The 19,056-nt window shown below is 37.2% G+C and overlaps 1 protein-coding gene across 5 annotated transcripts in view; it reads right to left on the bottom strand.

Annotated features, from left to right (window-relative positions):
• ZEB2 (zinc finger E-box binding homeobox 2) overlaps nucleotides 1-19,056 on the bottom strand; it is a 105,545-nt gene that overhangs the window by 70,821 nt on the left and 15,668 nt on the right. For 3 of the 5 annotated variants that reach the window (XM_072418121.1, XM_072418122.1, XM_072418125.1), the window contains exon 2: nucleotides 16,637-16,732. The exons of 1 other annotated variant lie outside the window; for it this stretch is intronic. In XM_072418121.1, the coding sequence (XP_072274222.1) occupies nucleotides 16,637-16,732 (96 nt within the window). The remainder of the gene's footprint in view (nucleotides 1-16,636; nucleotides 16,733-19,056) is intronic. One more of the 5 variants, XM_072418123.1, reaches the window with a different exon arrangement.

Genomic DNA, 19,056 nt, shown 5'->3' on the forward strand with positions numbered 1-19,056 from the left:
CCTATTCTTCTTCCACCCTCCACTCTTTAAAATATGGAAGTGATGCAGAAAAGTGCGTGCATAGCAAGCTGCATTATTACAATGTTTAAATATTAATTGCGCCACTGTGTAGTAAAGATGATCAAGTGCAAGTGTCAGTTTTTTTTTTTACATTCTGTGCAACAATATTAACTTCTGTTTAAAGTTGTTTTGTTAAGAAGAATTCCGGAGCGCAGCAAGTTTAGCCGGCCCGAGTTAATTTGTGTAGCGTTTAGGCGTATTTATTTTTACACAGCAAACCAATTTTAGCCATGGCACAGAACAACTAGGGTTTCATGTTATGAAATGCCGGTAATCCATCACACCCTTGCCGTCAGAAAGAAAGGCGTACAGTTGCCGATAAATCTGCAATAATCACATTTCACTCTTGCAGAGTCATTTTTTTTTCTCTTTGCCTTTTTGCCTGTCTGTGACATGTTGACTTCATGATTGGCTTTATGTTTTATTAATTTTAGACTTTTCGCTGTTTTTTTTTAATTTTTTTTGTAGTGTGTCCGCATATAGTCCCTAAATGTGCAGAAAAAAAATAACCATCAGTATTGACCTAAGGGCCATATCAGACTAGGTGCCTACCTGTTCCTACAGTGGTCATTCATTGATGATTGAACCAGCATGGTGTCTTCTCCATTACTTTTTGGTAAGGTCGTAGGAGCAGGTGGCCAGGTAGAGGCCAGGCAGACCATAGCAAGTTTTGGGTGGTCTCCAATCACACTAAAGCCTAATTTGTGACATCTTTCTGAATATAAGTGATCTAAACACTGTTCCAAGAACCTGTGAATAAAAAACAAAAAAACTTGGGCCTCCTCCATTGAATGTGAAGAGACCAGTAAGGCTGAGCTTCAGCCACATAAGACCCCAATGAGGTCAACGAAACAGAAATTCTGACTGGTTGCTTTGAGCCACCAATCTTTTCCTGCTCCCATTTGGAATAAGCTGGTTTGTGTTTTAAATCTATTTTCCCTCTAACACAGTGAACTGAGATGGATAATTATAGCTATACTACATCATTACAGCGTTCGATTAAAAAAAGACGCCGCTCAGGTGTTTCGCAGATCTAGCATCTAAGGGATATGGAACCAGCAGATGGGGAGACAGATGTACATTGTTAAGTGAATGCAGAAAGAATTCTATTAACGTATACGGAAACCACCGTGCCATGATGAGATCAGGCTGCAGGTAAAACGAGGAACAGCGGGGAGTAGACAGGCAGTACAAGAGTTAAAGAGGAACTCAATTGAGTGCTATTATTACTGTGTACAGCATTGTAAAGAACAGCAAGGATGAGAAAACACAGCATGCCAATTGGTTGCTATGGGTTAGCAAACCTAGAACAATGCTAGTTGAGCTCAGTGACTATCTAATAAAGAAGCAAAGACCATGATAGCCGCGGAACCTACACCTTAAAAAGCAATACAACAATGGCATTTTCCATATCTCTATCTAGATACATTGGGGTTGATTTACTAAAAGAGTAGAGGCTGTTTCACATAGTAAAGCAAATGATCCCCTTACAAGGGATATTGCACTTAATTTAGGAAATGAGATGAATTCCTTCTGATGTCAACCATCCAATCATGCTGAAGGAAAAATCCTAATTCCTTGCATGTAATGTGTGTATATTTCCCAATGTGAACCCCACATTCACTAAGCTAAGTGAATTATCCCTACATTTGTTTAGTATATTAGCCCCATTCCCCTTAAATACAGGTATCATCTTCTCCATCTAAAAGCCTTTTTATTTTAATCAGATTGACAATGTTTCTTAACCACAACTGACTCTCATTCCCCGATGGGTTACAATTCTTAGAATCCCTGCGAATAAGAAAACAGATGTACAAAAGATTCTGAATGACTTTGAAACTTTTCAGAACTTTACAGAAGACGAAAAAGGCACTCAGTAAGTCATGGCGGGCCGCGCTCCGCCATTCACACAGAGGAAGGCAGGATTTTTCCACCTGAAACAGATTGCGACGCATGTTCAAATCATTCATGCACATGAAGCAATACACAAGTTCAGTGTAAAGCCACTTTTAAGAGCTCGCTGGGCTCATCCTTCTCTTGTACAATATACCTTATTCATGACGGAACAGTGCGAGCCTAGGTAATTACTTGAATCAAGGTGGCCTCAGAAGTGTTTAAATCTACAAGGACACTTAGAGCATGAATAATGCAAAATAATTTGCATCTAAATTTTTTAAGTGTTCTTTATTCAAAAACTAAAATGCAGTTTCGATTAAAGTTTGATGAGTGAAAGCTCAAGATTTCAGACCACTGTGAAACATCTCCTATTTGTGAAAATTATTTCAGACAGTGGAAAGGGGACAAAAGATAAAGAGAGAGGGAGAGAGAGAGACAGAAAAAAAACTTGCAGGATTAGAATGTGCTTCTTTCAAATGTACTTATTTTCCGATGTCGTCCGTCTGCAGTGACACGGACTGAACTTTGTTCTGTGCAAAAAATGCCACTTTTCATTTCAGAAAGCAGAGATTAGAGGCCTGATATATCTCTAGAACAAAATGATCTCCTTTAGGGAGCCGTGTCTTTTCTTGCAGATGATTAAATCCATATGATTTTGTAAGAAATATTGTTTAAATTAGTATTGTTGCAGTTTTCTTATTTCTATGACTCATGTCATGTTCAGGCAGAGTTCTGTGGAGCTACATCACTTGGAGAAGAGGACCTTACTGTATTTTGATGTGAACAATCATACTCAGGAGGAGAAGCTTTGAAATTAGGGCAAACTACTAGTTCTAGTTCTACACAAAGGAAGAACAAATTTATCTTGGCCTGCTTTTTGTTTGAGTTAATGGCAAGAAAAATGATGGAGCCATTCACACTATTGAGATTGTTGAGTTGCCAGTAAGCCAAGCACCAGGTAGCTGCAAGAAGTCACAGAAAGGTCCTGATTTATCAAATGAAAGGAGAGGATAGAATATCAAAGGAGAACCTGGGTGGTCCATCAAGCCTAGAAAGATCTAGTCCAAATGATTTTAAGAAATCCATTCTATGTGTGCTGGATCACCCCGGTTAACCCAATGATAGTCTATCTTCTCCAGTCTGGGAGAGCTTTATTGAATCAGACCCAAAGTGGCTTGTACCTTTAAACTGTATCATATATAATACTTACTGAACACACCAAGGTATAAGACACATAACTCTGCAATATTCAAGTAATAACACGTTGCACCACAACCTGACCTAGACAGCAGGGTAGACCAAGTTGAGTAAGATGTGGTTTTAGCATGCAACCTCTTTGCTGAGGTGCAATTCTCAGCTTAGTAAACTTTAAAATGACAACCTGTCACTGGTTAGGCCACGCAATTTTGAGGTATGATAAGTCAATGCTGTTTTTTTGTAACAGGCAGAAAGGAAGTCAAATGCCTCTCCGTTATGTAAAACAATTCAATGCATTTATGGTTATGCAATCAAGCACACAAAGGGTGATGCAATCATGATGGACATCCAGGTTCATATCAATGAAGGGACTGCAGAGTCCATAATCCATACCAACAGATATTTATTGGGTAAATATATCATCTTCTACCTGAAAGTAGGATTGTATATTGGAAAGAGAAACTGTTACACCTTCTCTACACCACCCTTTTGATACCACCCCCTATTTCATGGTGCCATCTTTTGCACTTTAAAATACCTATGGCAGAGTAACTGGAATGGGTTGCCAATGCACAGCCTAAAAAATGTATATGACCCATAACCAACACGGCGCACCACAATGCAAAAAATGCCCGTTGTGGGGCTTTAAAGCAGCAGGCATGGCCAATTCATTGACATGCTCCTCAAGCACACATACAAAGCTGCTTGGATTACATTAACAATTAACTGATTGACTTTACTAGCTGCCTGAAGCTTCTGGTTAATAGATACAAAAAAAAACGTACAATATATCCTGGTACTTCTGCGGGATACAATGGTAGCGCGATACACTCAGTGTACGTTTAAGAGCCGCTCGCTCTGTATTCCCATACGATCCATAAATCATGATCCCACTTAAATGGGAAGAAAATGAAAGTTGACATCATTATTCCTTATTCACTACTGGAGGTAATTCTGACATATTTTCTCCTTAGCACTGTAAATAAAACTTGGCTGTAGTAAAAGTAGGGTCAGAGTGTAAACTGCCAGTGATTTAGCAAAGGTCACTTGAGCTGAGCTTAACAGTCCTGTGTAGTTCAGGTGGGGAGAAGCTTGCAAAAGGGTCAAAGGGGCTAAATAGGAGATTGACTGAACACAGACATGGAAGTCTAGAGCTTCAACACAATCCACCACTTACAAGAAGCTTTGTGACAGACTAACACATGTCTAGGATCCGCCGTACTGCTCTCAGAGACTCACAGGAGTGTGAAGTAAAATTATATCCTTTCAAAGTTTTTTTTTTTTTTCCTCCCCCCTTTAATTTAAACAATGGAGACCTTTCTGTTCGACTCCACGAACAAAGATTACCCCAGCAACGGACCCCCTGCCCAGCAGGTCACCTATATTTGCGACAGTATGTTCCTTTTCCCACGCTAACCCCGGGGCTCATTTGCATAAGATCTCTGTTGTGACAATTAGTTTCAGGTGAGGTGATTTGTATGAAGTCGGCGCGCAGCGATGCACTAGTTAGGGGGCTCCCGCTCCTGGCTCTAATTGCGACTGACTGGCACCATTCACAATCACAAACTTGATTCAGCAGATTGCCCTGCCCGTCATCGCAAGAGGTGACCTCATAATAAACACAAGTCCATCCTGTACGCCAAACAATGGACAGTGGCACACACAAAAAAAATTCCGTTGACAAATAACTGAGATCGCCCAGCAGCTGTAAGAGAACAATAAAAAAAGGATTCCTGTTCACTATACACTCTTCTTTATATAGATCTGTACAAGTTCTAAAAAACAACCAGAAAGTTTTTTTCTAATTACTCCTAGTTATTGATAACCAACCAACTTTTGCCAAATCGAACTATAAAACTGTAAAAGTATCATGTCAGCATCCCACCAATACTGTCAACATGAAGGTTGCATGCACAACCAATGAACAGAATATTACTCTATGGTTAATGGGGTAACTAAAAATGTCTAAAGAAGGACAGGAGCATTTGAAATAATGTGAACCATAAGATATATCATTTTTGAAAAACACTTACTACATTTAAACAATGTATTACAACCTACAATACAGAGAGCAATATAGCACAGGCCCTTGTTACATGTCCCTTGGTGCCAGCCCCAAAATTTGATATCAAAATAGAAAAGTGAAGAAAAGGGGCATTTTCTTTCTTTCTTTTTCTATTATGATTATAACCTACAAGCTAAGTATAGTATAAAAAGTATATATATATATATATATATATAGTATATAAAGTTGAACTCCATGCACAAACACTTTAAAATAAATATATTCCTCAATAGAAGTATACTGTAGATACATTTCTACTTGTTCTTGGCATGTGATGTAAGGGAGACAGAGCAGCAGTGACCAATCTGTATTACAGGAAACACCTGTAGAAAGGTAAAGTAGCTTTTGCTGGATTGCTGAAGATCTTTAATAAATACACAAAGGACACAAAAGTTATAGCAAGAATATTCATGCTATAAGTATATTGACACTTTGTTACAAATTAGGCTTTGCAGATCTTTATTTTGCATGAGATTAAAGAGAACCGTTCCCATACTGGAGCTACCCACTTTCCCGGTGTGCTCGTTGTTTTAATAAATGCCTTGTAAATTGAAGAAGTTCAACAAGAACGTATTGGCTGCATATGAGCAAAGCTTCCAATCCATCTCGGTGAACAAGGATTACGGGCTTTCATAATGTTTCTCAGGTGTATACAATCGCTTCCTTTGAAATTAATCTTTCAAAGAACAGACAAGACTCCGCCAACGGAGAAAAGTAACAAGTCTTTGTACAATGCAAATAAATCAAGTATTAGGAAATATCCAGTAAAGACAGTAAAATAATCTGTAAAGAGATATATCCCTGAGCCGCTTTGCTTTAGTAAATGAAACTACTTTGCCTTTTGAAATATGTAATTATATTTAGAATGGAAGAGGGGTATTTAATCTCGAGTGAAGTGCTTGAGGCCGCCTTGGTGAAGTTCCTTGTTACGTAAAAAAACCTCTTTAGACATAATGGAGGATTATAAGCAGACGATGTGGACAATTGGGGTCAGGTTTGATAAAAATCAAGGTGATCGTCAATTAGGAAGCAACGGGTTCTATTGCTAGGAACTGGAAAATGAGACAGTATTATATATTGAAGGGCTGTATTTGTATTCAACCTGAATTTAGCTTTTGTCAAGCGTTAACAAAATTCCACTTTTATTTAACTGTGGTGTATTGTGCTATAAAGACACCATAAGAAAGAAGACTTCCTATGCACATTGTGATCTGATTATAGGCAGAGATGTTGATATTGTTTGATATTTCAGTGCAGAGTTACCACTCTGGCAAGATATTTTTCCACTTACCAAACTTATAAATCATTTACAATGTCATGTTTTAAAGATGTAAGAGGAGAAAATGTTAGGGGTCACACTTTAAAAATGATAGGCACCACCTTGATTTTAGGATTAGTCTAGCCCTGTACTATAGTGCATCGGAATAATAAAGGTGCAGCAGGACCTCATAATATTAATCCAGCCATAATGCACATGAATTAGACTGTAGCATTATAATCCTGGCACAGGGAGCATGAAACAGGCCTCAGTATAATAATATTTCAATGAGTAGGTGTTTACAATCCAATCACAGGGCACAGGAATAATAAACATAACATTTTCTATCACCATTTTTTCACTTATTACAAGAGATGTGAATTCTAGTCAACCAGAGCAATTGGAGACACTGGAACTGAAATAAGTAAAATTAACATGTAAGCAGCCTCAAGCATCGCCTAAAAATGCCACAACTTTAAATAAAACCCAACATTGTATACAGTGGGCACGAACAAGACCTTAGTATACTAATCCAGACCTACAGAACAAGAGCAACTAATAATTTGGCCACAGTAAGCACAATCCGTGCTATGTAATTAAACCACAGTGGGCATGTATAATGTTGCAGTAACAGAAAAGCTTAACTATATGTTATAATTCATGTGTGTTCCAGTCTGAAGTTGTAAATCCAGCTTAAAAAGTTAGTATGTTAAATGAATGCAATGGATAACACATTCATTGATATGTTGGGTTGCCATTCATTGTTAGTGCTCAACCAAATGCACTTTACTAGAGCCCTGCAGCACAAGGCATGGCAATACAACTCCATTTTTCAAAGCTGTGGTGCTGCGGTGGCTGTCCATGCTGGGCCACCAGAGTCAAAATATGGCAACACAGGGCAAAGGCCATGCATTTTGGAAAAACATAGTGCACTGGCATGCTTGGAAAAAAGCCTCCAATGCAGTTGATAATTCCAAGCTGCAATCAATGAAATTGGGTTGTACTTTTTCCTTAATAAAAAGGCTAATTTGTAAACATGTTAGAAAATCTTTGGGTATAATACTAAAAAGTTCCATGTGTTCAGTAAAATAAATATTCTGATCTGCTTGCATTGCTCATATCAATACTGAACTGCATTCGTCTGATTGTGTTAATGTTAAAAGATAAATAATACATAAACATACATACATATATGTATAATGCAATCACATGCATAATAAATAGAAATGAAGAAAGAATCAACGTTTTATCATCTCCCCACAAAGAGCGGCAGTAAAGTATTAACGTTCCAGTACTGAGCGGGAAAGAAGGAAGCGTTAGCGTTATAATGATCTTGCCAAACTACTAGGTAATAAAATAAAACCATCTGATAATAAGACCTCTCGGCTGGCAGCTTTTAGATTTGTGTTATTAAATAATATGGACTTTTTTCATGTGAAATCAATAAGCATTCAATTAATGAATTAGTTTTTATCAGGAGCATGGAGTGGTGTCAAGTGCATTAAACGTTAGAATAGAAACACTTTCTAAGCGTGAAGTGTACGCTCGTCCAGGTCAGCGGAATTTGAATAATTTCATTCAACGTGTACCGGTGTTTCTTTGCTTAGCTTTGAATCTGCGATTGAAGGGTTTTTTTGTCAGTATTTAATAAGACAAAAAGCAAAGTAGAGTAGTTTCCAACTTCAAATCCTAAATTACCACCGTATTCTGAGGGTTCTGAAATCAGAATTGTGATTTTAAGCTTTACTAGTGCATTAAAATAAAAAGTGGGCAAACTATTTTAGTCTATTTTCTTTAGAAAGGAGCAAAATTTTGAAATCCTGTGTCCTGAAATCCTTCATAGGCTCAGTGCTCCTATTGAGTCAAAACTCTCTGACATCTACCAAGTTCCCTGCTTTGCCTTAGCAAGGGGTGCATTAGACCTCTGCAGGGAGACTATTGCAAGGTTCCTACTCTGCAGCATGGCAGGGGACATTATTACTCAGGCTGTGGCTACTTTCTGAAAAATGTTTTCCAACCCCCAAAGGGGGTGCAGAAATCTCTATGGATCATATTAAAGCCATGTTTGGGGTTCAGCATGTACAAAGTAATTATTCCAATTTTTTTGGATCAATATGACATTAGCAAGCTTACACGTGTAGATAGAAACGTGTTTACATCACTATAATATTAGTTTTAGTGGTTGAGCTCCTTAAATGATAATCTTTTCCTTTTGCTCACATCTGTTCTTTATTACTATTATCTGGAAAAGTTGAATAACTCCCAATCTAGAAACACCCTGATCTCTTTATATATTACTTTATTGGGTTTATATTCCTTTGAGATCATCATATGTCTACAAACAGTCTCAGGCCCACCTATCACTCAACATAAAAACTGCCACTACGCAGTAACAAAACACAACCTCACATGCATTAATGTTAAATATGGACCAGCCGATCGTTGTTTCTGAGCAGTGGAAAAAAACTGCCAGACTTTGAAGGATTCCATCGTACGACTCTTACGGAATGTTCAAAGATGGCACAAAACAAAGTATACAACAAAGAGCACAACTGGAAATAAAAAAATGTACATTTTGTTCTTAGAAACATATTTTCGCTGAAACGGCTGCAAAGCAAAAGTGACAAAAATGTGTCATTTATCAAATGATGTATTTCTAGGGGATAAAAGTGCTGCCCCGAGGAATCCAGCGCACGTCTTTTTCTTCCGTTCAACAGATGGATCAGCAACAAGTTGCAGTCTAGAGTAGGCCCTCTGGCAGCACGACTGGGATAATTACAAATTATGGCACTTCTGGTGGGGAAAGGGAGAATTTTTGTCACCCTTTTCATTTTTGTTAAGTTGCTGTGTACATCACGTTATGTGGGAAGGAGCTGCAAGGGTTAAAAAAGCGATCCCCTACGGTTTTTGCATATGGAAATAATCTCCCATTAGACCGGAGCTGGAATCCTCGTTGGCGACAGAAAAAGAGTGCTCCTCGGAAGAAGACAATCAATGCACAGCGCGCTCTACATATATCATAGCGTTATTAATGTACATTCAGTTTTATATTGTAGTATTTCACGGGAAGCCTTGTTGGTTTTAATGAACACTCAAAAAATGACTCAAGCCATTTTCAGCGTATTAAAATCAGTCAATTTGAGACAAGTGAACTGAAAAGGTAATGAGGACCGTTAGGCGGCTCAAATAGCCTAGAAGACATTTAACTGTCTTTCCTTAAAATAAATGTTTGGGGATATTTGCCTGATTGCTGACAAACCCTGCTTTTTCTGAACTGGCATCTGATGACAAGGGGAACATGTGTAGGTAATCTTAAAGGGTATGTAAACCCCAACAATAAACTTCTCCTATTGCTCCCTTTTTCACCTGGTAAGTATAGACTTGAAAGTAAGCTGTTATAGTGGTTTGATAGGTGCAAAAAGAAGGAAACTTGTTGATCGAGCAAGAAATCTACCTTCCGGAGCTGCTGTGTTGCACTCTTATGACTAGTTTTCTATGAAGGCTACAAAATCAATCTATGTTGTGGAGAAGAAAAGAGGGCAAGGTTCATAAAACATTGCCTTAGGTTGGCAACACAGCTTCTCTAAAGATGTCATAGTGAGTGATGAGTGGTCACCCTAAAATGGGGTATTTTTTACTGGTTAAATCACCGGGTACAAAAATGGGGAAAACCCAACAGCCACCACATTTTTTTTTTAGTTTTGGTCTGATGTAAATATTGTAGACCTCCAGTATATAGGAAAAGTAGTCATTGGTATGGTAGGAACTGGGTTGTCTCTATTGACTCCATACTTTGTCATCAGTTGGATGGTATGCAAGCATCTGCTTGCTGGTATGCATGGTGCACACAATACCTTAAAGACATACGAATGTGTTTTAGCTGCTTTGAATAGAACTATATATTGTCAATATATATTATATATAACAAGCTCAATGTTTCCAGCTTTAACCCCGTCAAATGCGCTTTTGTTTTGACTGTAGTAAAATATTATCTCTTTTATGAGCAGAAGCCCCAGATTGCTAACCTGTCATTATATGAAAACTATTCCCAGCCTATCACATGAACTGCATGTTCTCCTGATCTGTTCTTGTTGCCCGTGGGCCAAAACTTTCACCTATCTCATCGTCAAGCTCTTTTTTATTTAACAAAATGAGGATGAGCAAAAAATTACCATCTTCACTTTATCTTTTTATAACGCGGAAAACGCATTCCAGCAGAATCCACTCTTTCCCTTCATTTCATTTATAAATGACAAATACAACGCTATTATATATTATTAATTTCTGCAGTTCTTCGACTCTGCTCTGCAGCGCTGATCCACGATGGGAGAGTGGTGTAATTATGTTCTGCTAGGGCACCCATCCGTTTCCTTTCAAAAAATGTATCAGGTCCTTAATCACTCTGCCCTTCTGGGTGAGCAGGAGTGAGCATGGCGGAACACAAACAGGGTCCGTTAGTTTACACAGGAACACCTGCTTAGCGTGACAGCTGATGTCACTCAGCGAGAGCCACACAGCAAGCAAAAATATCAACAACAGCGAAGGAGAACTTAGCTTAAACACGGCAGTAAAACAGTCAGCACCGTCATTACAATTATAACTGGACGTTAATCCCATCTTGTAGAGAGCAACTGAAGTCACGTCCAGTCATGTAAGGGCAAAACTACACGTGTGATTTCTGAAAATCCGTTATGATAATCAACATTTTGCTAAAACTGTTTTCCAAGTAAAAAAAAAAAAAAAAAGTAGAGGAGCAAATATAAGGTAACCAGACGTTTGGGGCATACCATGGCTAATTTAGGGAACCCTGACTTGAGATTCCTAAGGCAGTGTCTCTTCTAAATGCAGCCCTGACCGCACAATCTAAGGAGAGGTTTTAACTTTTCATTTATTGGTGTTTGTACTGGGAAACCCAGCACCCTGGTGGATGTGCCCAAAACGGCATTGTTCATTCCTGTGGTTTTCATACTCTGCCCTTCTGCTAACCACTGGAGACTGTCTATAGTTCCCTTAAATCAGGAGGGATCACTTCTAAAAAGGAATGTCTAAATTCCCACAACTTTTGCCAACCACTACATCTTCCAAGGTTCAACTACTTGGAAGGCAATAGAGAATTTTAATAAGTGCTTGTCTTATTTGTTATGAATATACAGAAGACAAAATATGGACAAACGAAAAATGCAATAAAAGTTCATTTAACAGTTTTATTTTAAAATTGAATTGCTAAATCCATGATATTTTTAGGATGTAATAAATCTCTTGGTGAGTTATGATGGTGTTTAGGTTCCTGTACGTGGTGGGAAAAGACCATAACTAAGGGCTAATTGGATATACAATTCTTTTTAAAGGAAAAATACAGATTTATAGGCGTTTTCTCTTTTTATTCAAGGCTGGACAAAATAGGTAAATGTCAGCAAATAATCTTTGTACAGTTGTGAAACAGTTGTTTATCATTAATTTGCCTACAATGTCCTAGTTTGATGGGGAGACAAGCACAATTTGAATATGAAAAACCATTTAATACATTTGTTCACACGTCTTTTAACCTTAAACAATCCATATAGGGTTCGCAAGAATGGGCCTGGACCAAAACAATTGGAGCTGGTTATAATAAATAAAATGCAATCTAGTTATTGGGTGGAAATACCTGCAGGAAATTATACACCATATAGTAAAGGAGGAAGTCATCTTTGATATAAAACACACATATATTGAATGTTGTACCTTTTAGGTCGCAATAATAGGATTTGTTCATTTGCTTTGAATTACATCAGCTGCTAACAAGCTTGAAAAATATATCAGGAATCAAAATGGCCAGCAACACGCCCACAAGATCAACTGATTTACTTTGGACATTAGTCCAAGTACAAACATCAAAATTTCTCCTTTTTTTCAAACACACATTCAGAGAGAGGGGAGGATATGACAGAGCTTTTCTTGTTCCAAGATTTAATGCCTTGAAGGAAAAAAAAAAGATTACGCTATCAGCCCACATAGGACAAAATGGTATTCTCTTTTTTTTTTTGATGCTACCAATGGGTACATCAACAGAAAGAGATAAATAAATTCCTATCAGTAATGGAAATGAAAGGGTTTGCTTAAAAACGGGAAGCACGGGACGAAGTGTCATACCTTTACATCTGTCAAACGTGGTCGTGGTTTAATGAAAGGCATGCGTGATTATACGATATTGGTATATCACAGTTCCAATCACGCATTAATGCTGTTGATTTTTTTTTTCTGTAAATTCTACCCTTTGCTTTTGGTTTTCACAGATGTACAAGCCACGTTCAATGAGAACAAAGACTGCACATTTTAACACAAATCTAAGCCTTTGTAATGAGCTATGCAATGCAGCTGTAAGTGCAGCTGCAATTTAAAAAAAAATGTTCTTTTAATGTCCAGCTGGTCCCGTGCTTTAATAAAATTGACATATTGATTCCTTTGAATTTACAGATGCCTATTTCATAAACTCTATCTCCAAAGCTTAGGCATCTTCAGAGCAGTCATTTTTTTCCTCCAAATGGATCAATTATGTGCCCACGTAATCCTTTTACCTGTGAAATCCATGCATACTTTTCCCATTTGCTTTCTTTCCCAGGCGGACAAACCGGCATTATGTACGCATAAACAAACAGAGCATTTCCCAGATGTTCAGGATTGTTTTCAAACTGGAAGGGTATCTCTTGGGTCACTTTTTGAATCATAGATAGTGTTGTTCTTCCTTCATGTAACCTCTATATGTAAGTTATACTGATAAACGCCAATGTTATGGATTCTCAGAAGAACCGTGTATTAGGGAGGAACTCCTCCATTCCAAGAATGGCCGGCTTTCTTTGGCTTTCTATAAGGTATCTGTAGCTAATAATTTCTAATCAGAATCATGGATGTTGTGACCTGTTGTCCACCAGTAAAACAAACTTTCTTCTTCTTAAGAAAACATCTCAGTTGCCAAAATGCCACAAATGATAAACAACAAGAATGGCTATGTAGAACCTCATAATGATATCGCTATGGAACTTTGCTGAGCTTCATATGGACTTATATGAAAGGACAACAGAAGGGGTGTCCAAAGCAACATAAGTTTTACAAAACTGCTTTACAAAACTGCATTTTTTACGCAACGATTATGTGTTTTGGAAACCACTAGTTTCTCTTCTCAATGAGCTCTACCAAAAGGTTTACCATTCCATTATCACAGCACTGGGAGTTCATTAGGACAATGTTTTCGTGTCTACCTTTTTATTCTTGGTCCAACCAAGTCCACCAATAGGGCTACCATCACCCTAAAAACTCTATTACATAACCCAATAAAAAATCATTTTATCTTCTTTGTCATACCAGCCATAACAAACTTCTCCTGGATGACAGTAGCCCTTAACTCTACTTTGATCAACTCCCTTACATATTGTCTAACTCATCGCTGTCAAACAAGGTCCAACAAAGGGTCATGAACTTGCCACTGCTTAAGAAGTTTTCCAAAGAAGATTTATTTCTAAATCAGAAAATGCATTTTACTAGAAATTTTTGTTTGCCACATGAATGTCAAAAACAAAGGACAGATGACCTTCCTGTTGACCGACGGCAGTGACCTTTTCAGACCTTTTTCCAACTTCAGTCAACCAGTTTTCTAAAGAACTTATATATAAAATTAGCACAAGAAAAGTAACACAATAGGAAACCAAATGACCCTATATAACAGATAACGGGTGTTAGGTAATGGCCTTTTTTCAGTAACAATAAGTAACATCATCATGTGACCACTACCACATGCTTTCTTAAGGTGAAATAAGAGGGAAATATTGACATCTTTTTTGTATCAAATACAGCTGAACAACAGCAGAATTTAAAGGCTGTTAATAAACTTGATGGCATGACTTTGTAATACAGTGATGTCAGATATTGATGTCACACAAACATTCTCTAGTCTGGCTATGAAGATGGTGGAAAAATAAGTCATGGAGAACAAGTATAAGTCATACATAATTTGTGCCAACCAAATAGATGTAAAATGGAACAAATTTTCATTAACATGAACACAAGGGAGCAAGAAAGCTGATCGGCAGATGATATACACAGCCAATGAAACATTAAAAACAGCCATCTGAAAAAAGAAAACTTCTAAACACAAACGAATAACTGGTATTAAAAATGAAAATGACAAAAAATGAACTAGAAAAGAATTGTTCAGAACAAAGTAAAATTACAGTAACCTATAGAAACAAATCAAAATGCAATGTTTATTGATGTGATTTAGTACTAAGAGGTCTGATTGGATGCAATGGATAACTAGACGTAACTTGTAACTCTTGGCATTGTTTTGGTGAATATACAGATTTGCAACCTGCACTAGAAGAGTAAATAGTTGCCCTTTGGGGCACCACAGACAGGTCTTTAAACATGGCTACCTAAACTACGAATAGGTCTCATTTACAAAACTAAAAGCAATAACTGGGCCCTTCTCGTAACAGCCTGTCAGGTTCCTCATCCATTTGTTCATCAAACTGAAAATATGAAATAGGAAACCTGTTTGGTCATAAAGGCCATTGCAGGAAATGTGGTCTATTAAACATCGGTCAAGGCAAATTTTGGCAAAGTGCAGTATCCCATAACCAATCATCTTCCATTTTTCATGCCCCCCCGATTTATGATTGGCTGTTATGGCTTACTGCACATTAACCCTAGTCTTTGTACTCCCAATTGATTATTTTAAACCTTCCACCAATTGATTGTACTAGGTAAATGACGACCCAAATTTTTAATAATACAAATAGGCCGAAACAGAAAAATCCAGAACGTTGGGAATTATTTTCAAATTACCTCAATATTTTGCAAACATTTTCACCTGCATGCTGAGAACACTGAGGAGGGGCAGGGTGGCAGTTGTGCATTTATTTCTACATTCTCTGCTGAATTCATTTATAAATTACCTCATCACTGACTGAAATTAACACTGATTCTTACAGGCAATTTCTCAATTTCCAATGCTAATTACATTTTTTTTACTTTTAAATTCCGTACCACCTGTTTTGGGCAAGACATCTTAGGCAGCGAGACCACATTTAATCACAATTTTAATTAACCGCCCCGTAGATGTGGAAAAGAAGCAATTATAATGTAGATGAATGATGATTTTTTTTTTCCTTGGAATTGTTTTGTTTCCCCGCATGTTGATTGTTGAACAGCACACAAATACAGTAACTGTGGATTTTTTTTTTTTAAGCAATGTAATTTTATAATTGTTAAAAAAAGAGATTGGTTATAAATGAGATCATCTGTTTACAAATTAATTGATTTTGTAAACTTCTAAAGTGCAAGAATCTCGTCATGAACTCCCTGATCTAAAATATGGTTGAGGTCTGTGTCAATTTTAATCTTTGAGTTCTAGTTTAACCCTTGCATTAGTGCATAAGAAATTTGTTTACCAAAAAAAGCCCCACCTAAAAAAAATATATATTTTTTTTTATTGTGAATATCTTGACACTATAATTTGGTTTTCATGAGTAATGACCAAGGTAACTGTATTGTATTGTTTTATTTGTTTTGGTATTTAAATGTTTTAGCATTTTTTTGTTTTACTTTTTGCTTTTTTATTCTTTCTCTTGCAGATGAATATTATTTGTGATTGTGATGTCTGTAAAAGACTAATAGAAGCTATATAAAAATCATTGCCATCACTTTGATTTGCGTGCAAAATTGAGAAACAACATCTAAGGATGAGCTAAAATTCTGCAAACCGAAGGAATTATTGCCAACATATGGGGCCCATGCACTTGAATGCTCTGCTATGGGTCTACCCTGCCTGTGAGTTATTGCATGTAATGATCTCACAGCTTGCATGTAAGTTCCACAGAGAAACATCATCACTACTAGCAGACTTAAATAGTTTTCTTTTCTTGAAATTAAAAAAAAAGAAGCTTGTTATAGTGATGTGTAAAAAGAAAAAAAAAGCAGTGCTTATTTATAGATTGGAAGACAGATACTGACAAGATAAAACAATTAATGCTTCCTCAGGGACGTCAATCTCATAGCTCTAATTACAAAAAGATTTATAACAGTTATGATAACCAACGCAAACATTTAAAAGGAATTGTCATAACAGGAGGCGACTGTGCATAGAAAAAAAATGAAAAGAAGGGTACACTGGGAAAAGGACCTACTATTCTGTGAGTCTGTCCTCTTACAAATATTTTGCAGTCGGTCTGAGAAGAGGGGTAGGTCCTGCACATCTGTGTCAATGTCTAATGTAAGTCCTCCTTTTTTCAAGCAAGGGAAAAAAACAAGAGGTGATTTAAACAGGCGAAATAGAACGCTATTCATACAGTCACACACACTACCAACTAGGTAATTTATTAGAATTTTATAGCAGGTATCATAGCTTGAGATAGATACAGGCAACTGAGGTATTGTAGGTGCTGCAAATGCATGGACTTATTTTAACTTATGAGCAAAGTTTTGGTGCTGATAAAATGTTATGATGACCCTTCCCAATATGGCATCACGATTTAATCCAATTAAATCAGAAAAAATTAAATCTTTAGCATCAGCAATACAAAGTTTCAAGTGCGATGGGAAATTTCTACAGGTAAGAACTTACAGTAATTTGTTCTATTGGTAACAATGGCTTGCACATACAATTCTTTTTATCAGAAAACAATTTCTGGTTAAAAGAAAATAGCAAAATGATAGAAAATGATAAAGATTGTGCTACTGATTCTTGAAATGCTATTTGATCTGTTTGATTAAAATTTGCAGCAAGGAATATGCAACATCACATATGTTTTTTTTTGCACATATATATTAATCTTTATAAACAAGCTCAGTACAAGATGTTCCATTCTGAACAAGGTTCCGATGTCAGTTCCTGTCTTTTAAACAGTAGCCAGATCTACACTACTTAAATAAGACATTTGCAATATCTCCTATACATCACGGCCATTAGAAACATCATTACTATTTGATCACATGCAGAATGCAACTTAAGTGAAAGATTTCAAAAGTCTGCAGGGAGGGGAGGATGGACCAGTGCTGTTTTATGTTAACTCTAAAAGATGAACATCTGTCTTTGCAGCCCTCCTCTGCTAATGGGGTCTGTAGGTTAATACAGTGAAAGGGGTCCAGCTTTTGCGCTTCTTTGGAAGAGGGTGGTAGTAGGGGGGGTGAGCTACTGACAAATAATTATAACACTGTCATGAGACTTGGTTTAGGAAATAATAAGAAAGAAAGGAGGAAATGGATACATGAGGCTGATTTTGACTTTGATTTTCAGATCTGGGGGATCACTGTGTAGTTGCTATTAAAAAGTCCATTTGATAAACTGTGACGTAAAACAGCATTTTTTTACTTTCCAGCACAATAAAAGTTTATCAAGAAATCAAGCTTTTGGCTGGGACTACTTGTTTAAATTGCTAGTTAATGATGGATTTAACCCCTTGTTGTACACTGCTTTTATTGCCATAGAATGTTTTGCATTGATGCATTTGTCAGCAAGGGGTTAATCACTTTATAACAACCTCACAAGTAGCTCCTTATTACATCATAGTAATGCAAAACACAACAATACTATGTAAAGGACAGTAGCCTACAGCAACCAATCAAACATTAGTGGTCAATTAGAACAGTCTGATTCATACATGATTGGTTGGTGTGGGATAATGTTGTTTGATCATAATCCCCTTGTGGGCCTGGGCTAAATGTATGTTGGCCTAAGAACGAATGGCAAAAAAAAAATTACTGCTACTTTTTTGATGTTTTGTTGAATAGTTTTCTTTAAATTCAAAACTATGTGCCACAAAACAGTTGGCAAGTTTTTTAGGAGTGCTGCTCTATCATCCCTTCATTTGCTTCTTTTTCTCAGCTTACCCTATACTATCATATATGTGGATGGATCCTTTTCCATAAAGAAGAGAAGAAGCATGTTAAAGCTATTTTATTCAACTTGTACATGACACACCTATTGCAACCAATGGCACCAATGTTCCAGATGGTGAACCAAGCTTGGCCAACCTAAGCTGGAGTGGAGGCTTCAAGATAAGAATACCCAATTCCCAAAATATATTGCCCCTATGCTTATGTGCACAAACAATTGGCATCACATTTATCTTTTCCAATGAGGATTGGCCAGGAGGATTAACCCGGCCAAAAGATTATTACACCCCAAATCAGCGGGCTTGATGATAATTACCTATACAACCAAAAGCCCTTGGGTATGCAACCATGTAAAGAACGGGCACCCATAAACTAGTGCACCCATCAAACAAGTCAAACGTAATTCCACTGTGAGTGCTAGAGTTAAAATAGGCAAGTTTATCTGCATAGGAGAAACAATGACTGCAAAGAAAAGTCACTCTGCTCAGATCAGTAAAACAATTATGCTATAGCACCATTGTGTCAACTTTCATAATGATCTTACATCCTATAGCCATGCATCGGCTGATCCATGTGTTTGCATTTATTTGTAAATCATCTCATCTTATCCACAGAATGCAGTTTTGAATTATACTTGTCAATTTAAAAGTCGAAGCAATTCTCAACGCTTGGAAATAGAGCTAACCTTTCCGGAGAAGCTTATAGGCAAATC

The sequence above is a fragment of the Pyxicephalus adspersus genome, chromosome 7, assembly GCF_032062135.1.
Source record: "Pyxicephalus adspersus chromosome 7, UCB_Pads_2.0, whole genome shotgun sequence".
Taxonomy (NCBI): Eukaryota; Metazoa; Chordata; class Amphibia; order Anura; family Pyxicephalidae; genus Pyxicephalus; species Pyxicephalus adspersus.